Source organism: Nansenia antarctica (assembly GCF_963989245.1).
Source record: "Nansenia antarctica genome assembly, chromosome: 4".
NCBI lineage: Eukaryota > Metazoa > Chordata > Actinopteri > Argentiniformes > Microstomatidae > Nansenia > Nansenia antarctica.
This window is the reverse complement of record NC_137689.1, coordinates 75,577,683-75,582,682: the sequence shown is the minus strand read 5'-3', so window position 1 is coordinate 75,582,682 and position 5,000 is coordinate 75,577,683. Positions and strand designations below refer to the sequence as shown.

The 5,000-nt window shown below is 51.3% G+C and overlaps 1 protein-coding gene across 1 annotated transcript in view; it reads left to right on the top strand.

Moving 5' to 3' along the window:
- The window catches only part of ywhah (tyrosine 3-monooxygenase/tryptophan 5-monooxygenase activation protein, eta polypeptide), a gene marked incomplete at both ends in the record, with an annotated part of 7,264 nt that extends 3,805 nt beyond the window's left edge, over positions 1-3,459 (top strand). The window contains one exon of the mRNA XM_080530171.1: positions 2,800-3,459. Coding sequence (XP_080386297.1) covers positions 2,800-3,459 — 660 coding nt within the window. The remainder of the gene's footprint in view (positions 1-2,799) is intronic.
- Between the last annotated feature and the right edge of the window lie 1,541 nt (positions 3,460-5,000).

Here is a 5,000-nt window from a genome sequence, read left to right as displayed (position 1 = left end):
TAGAATCTGCATCTGGCTAGCTGACAATAAACTATCAATACACCTAGGTAAAACTGAAACCATCCTATACGGATCCCCATCTAAACTCAGAAAGGCTGAACATTTTAAAATAAAAGTGGGTAACATTAATATCACAAGAAAAGAGGATATTACATACCTGGGCTCCATCTTAGAGGCAAATCTTTCCGGAGATAAAATGGCAGCAAAAGTAATCAAAAAAGTGAACCATAGAACTAGATTCTTGTACAGGATATCCTCACTTGTCAGTAAAAACACACTGAGGACCCTATCAGGAGCTCTCATTCAATGTCACTTCGACTATGCCGTAACATCATGGTACTATAGAACCACAAAGGCCCATAAAACAAGACTCCAGACAGCCCAAAATAAACTGGTTAGGCTTCTGCTAGGCCTCAACCCTAGGACACATCTAACCGCTGCTCATTTTTTGAGCCTTGATTGGCTACGAGTAGTTGACAGAGTGCAGCAGCTTGCACTGGGCCTGGTCTTCAAGATACGCTACACCACAAAGACACCCAAGTACCTGTCAACATACTTCCAAAAAGTGAACAACGTCCACACATACAACACCAGAGGAAGCTCCACGAACCACGTTCAACCGCGTTGCACCACAAACAAGGGGTTAAACTCGTTTGCAAACTATGCAGTAAAAATGTGGAACGCCCTTCCTATAATCTTAAAGGAGTGCAAAACACTGCCCACCTTCAAAACCACTCTCAAAAAACATTTACAGGAGGCTGCAATCCGTAACTGGACCCTCTAAATCAAAAATCAGATTAAAAGACCCGAACTACCCACTGTACATACTTTGTGTTTTGTCCCCCGCCCCCACCTGTGGTGTATGTCCCCTCCTGTCCTACCCGCTGTACATACCTGATGTTTTGTTGTATTGTATATCTAGTATTGTTCTTCCCACGATGGATGTATTTTTATCTTGTAGATAGTAATAGTTATTTGTCTGTATTATCTTGTAGATAGTACTAGTTTTTTTCCTGTCTGTCTTACATGTAACGATGAATTGAAAATCAAGGACCCCAATTGAAATAAGCCAGTGGCTTTCTTGGGTTTTTATCCTTTTAGTTGACCTTGTATGTAATATGTGCTTTCATGTACCTACTTCTGCAAATCTTCTAATAAAGTTTTCAATCAATCAATCAAAAAACAATGAAAGAAGCTTCATGGGTTTTATGGCTCTGATGCAGTGGCTGAACAATGGCTGCGTTCGTAAATTTGCTCTGAGAGCGCCGGAGCGCACACTGAATTCAACGTCATAAAGGCACCAAGTCATTTGATTGGACGAGAGGCACTCCACGAGTGCTGATCAGATTTCCAGAGCGTATTGCCGAACGCACCCAGAGGCATAGATGGGTGCGTTCGTAGAGTCAACCAGTGCAGACTGTCACACAGCGGGATGCGTCGGGTGGAGATCGAGACAAGCGGCTGTTGCATCGACGGACATTATTTTTACTGGAAATGTTGTATTTTATGTAATCTTATGTAAAGCCAATTGCATACAAATCATAAATGTTAACCTCATCGTGATTAAAAGCCCACATCTATGAGCGGCAGCTCCTCTTTACGAACGCAGCCAGACATGAACCCAGTCAGCCACTGCGTCTGTAGTCTGTCCGTGTACATGTCTGTAGTCTGTCCGTGTACATGTCTGTAGTCTGTCCGTGGACATGTCTGTAGTCTGTCTGTGTACATGTCTGTAGTCTGTCCGTGTACATGTCTGTAGTCTGTCCGTGTACATGTCTGTAGTCTGTCCGTGTACATGTCTGTAGTCTGTCCGTGGACATGTCTGTAGTCTGTCTGTGTACATGTCTGTAGTCTGTTCGTGTACATGTCTGTAGTCTGTCCGTGGACATGTCTGTAGTCTGTCCGTGTACATGTCTGTAGTCTGTCCGTGGACATGTCTGTAGTCTGTCCGTGGACATGTCTGTAGTCTGTCCGTGTACATGGCTGTAGTCTGTCCGTGGACATGTCTGTCGTCTGTCTGTGGACATGTCTGTAGTCTGTCCGTGGACATGTCTGTAGTCTGTCCGTGGACATGTCTGTAGTCTGTCCGTGTACATGTCTGTAGTCTGTCCGTGGACATGTCTGTAGTCTGTCCGTGTACATGTCTTTAGACTGTCCGTGTACATGTCTGTAGTCTGTCCATGTACATGTCTGTAGTCTGTCCGTGGACATGTCTGTAGTCTGTCCGTGGACATGTCTGTAGTCTGTCCGTGGACATGTCTGTAGTCTGTCCGTGGACATGTCTGTAGTCTGTCCGTGTACATGTCTGTAGTCTGTCCGTGGACAGGTCTGTAGTCTGTCCGTGGACATGTCTGTAGTCTGTCCGTGTACATGGCTGTAGTCTGTCTGTGTACATGGCTGTAGTCTGTCCGTGTACATGGAGGATTACATGGGAAACGTTAATCCCATCAATTTATATGATTCAATCCCAGTGTCAGCCACAAACGTAAGCCCTGGAACAGGCCTCAAAAGCCTTTATCTCATGACGTGACGTCCAATACTACCAGGCTTCTACACAATCTCTGCTCCGAATGCCTTTTACAATCTCTGGATTTAAAAATGTTATTTGAATGAATGAATGAATGTTTAATGACCACACGACCAAGGTCGGTGGAATTTGTTGTCGGTAGCCTACAGATGTAAAAAAAAGAAAAAAGAACTCAGTAGGCCTACAGCAGTGTCAAACATTTTTTAAATAAAGTTATTTGAATGATTTCTGAGTGTTTCACGTTGTGTGTCATCGCTGTCGTCGTCATCTAGGTGACGGAGCTGAGCGAGCCGCTGAGCAACGACGACCGCAACCTCCTCTCGGTGGCGTACAAGAACGTGGTGGGCGCCCGCCGCTCCTCCTGGCGCGTCACCTCCAGCATCGAGCAGCGCGCCGTCGCCGACGGCAACGAGAAGAAGCTGGAGCTGGTCCGCGCCTACCGGGAGACCATCGAGAAGGAGCTGGAGACCGTCTGCCAGGACGTCCTCGCCCTCCTCGACCAGTTCCTCATCAAGAGCTGCGGCGAGGAGGAGCAACAGCTGGAGAGCAAGGTGTTCTACCTGAAGATGAAGGGCGACTACTACCGCTACCTGGCCGAGGTGGCCTCGGGGGAGAAGAAGGCCCAGGCCGTGGAGAGCTCGGAGGCGGCCTACAAGGAGGCCTACGAGATCGGTAAGAGCATGGCCGCCACGCACCCCATCCGCCTGGGCCTGGCGCTCAACTTCTCGGTGTTCTACTACGAGATCCAGAGCGCCCCCGAGCGCGCCTGCCAGCTGGCCAAGGAGGCCTTCGACGAGGCCATCGGACACCTGGACAACCTGAACGAGGACTCGTACAAGGACTCCACCCTCATCATGCAGCTGCTGAGGGACAACCTCACGCTGTGGACCAGCGACCAGCAGGACAGCGAGGGGGGGGAGGCCAATAACTGAGAGAGACCCCTCCCTCTCTCCCTCCCTCCTCTCCCCTCCCTTCCTCCCTCCACACACCCCTACTCCCCCACCCCGTTGATAGTTGATAGTCTCTAGCTAGAATAGCCCCTCCCTCCCTCCCTCCCACCCACCTACCCACCCCAGTACCTCTAATTATTCTCTTTGCTCTTTTCTTCTTCTTCTCTCTTTTCTCTTTTCTCTTTCTACCTCTTTCTGTTCCTCACCTCTCTGTCTCTCTGTGCCATTCTAACGCTTCGCTATGGCCTCAGCCAGGAAGAGTCTGTCTCTCCATCCTTTACCTCTCCTCATGTCCTCTCCTCTCCTCATGTCCCCTCCTCTCCTCATGTCCCCTCCTCTCCTCATGTCCCCTCCTCTCCTCATGTCCCCTCCTCTCCTCCTGTCCCCTCCTCTCCTCATGTCTCCTCCTCTCCTCATGTCCCCTCCTCTCCTCATGTCCCCTCCTCTCCTCCTGTCCCCTCCTCTCCTCATGTCCCCTCCTCTCCTCCTGTCCCCTCCTCTCCTCATGTCCCCTCCTCTCCTCTTTCACTGTCTTTTCTGTCTTTCTTCAAGGCTTACTGTCCCTTTCCCACTTCCTGTGTGCTACTGGTATTATTATTATTATTATTATTTATTTATTTATTATTTAATAAATGTTTTGGTTGCTATCTTCTCTTCCCTGTCACTAGTCACATGACTGGTCAATATTAAAGTGACGTTTCCAGAGGAAGTCCTAAGAGGAGTGGTTAGTCAGTCATGAGCGGCTGTGTTTAATGTTAACTAGGGGAGATGTGTGCAGACGTCACTATGACCAGAATGTTGTTGTGCTTTCCTCCACTTGAAACCCCCCCCTCCTCCTCCTCCTCCTCCTCCTCCTCCTCCTCCTCCTCCTCCCCCTCCTCCTCCTCCTCCTCCTCCCCCTCCTCCTCCTCCTCCTCCTCCTCCTCCCCCTCCTCCCCCTCCCCCTCCTCCTCCTCCTCCTCCCCCTCCTCCTCCCCCTCCTCCTCCTCTTCCACCTCCTCCCCCTCCTCCTCCCCCTCCTCCCCCTCCTCCTCCACCTCCTCCTCCTCCTCCCCCTCCCCCTCCTCCTCCCCCTCCTCCTCCTCCTCCTCCCCTCCCCCCCCCTCCCCTCCCCCTCCTCCTCCCCCTCCTCCTCCCCCTCCTCCCCCTCCTCCTCCTCCTCCTCCTCCCCCTCCTCCTCCTCCTCCTCCCCCTCCTCCTCCCCCTCCCCTCCTCCTCCTCCTCCTCCTCCTCCTCCTCCCCCTCCTCCTCCTCCTCCTCCTCCCCCTCCGCCTCCCCCTCCTCCTCCTCCCCCTCCGCCTCCCCCTCCTCCTCCCCCTCCTCCCCCTCCCCTCTGCCCTGTAAGATGTGTTCGTCTGTTGCTCCTCTCTACTTCCTGCCTGTTGACCTTTCACCTCTGGCCTCTGACCCCAGTGTGCACTGCTAGCACCCCATGAACGTGTCCCCCCCCCTGACCCCAACCGCCATCTTCTGAAAGTGAAGTTTCCGTCTTTAAGGGTGGAGGGGACAGGGTCTTTAAGGGG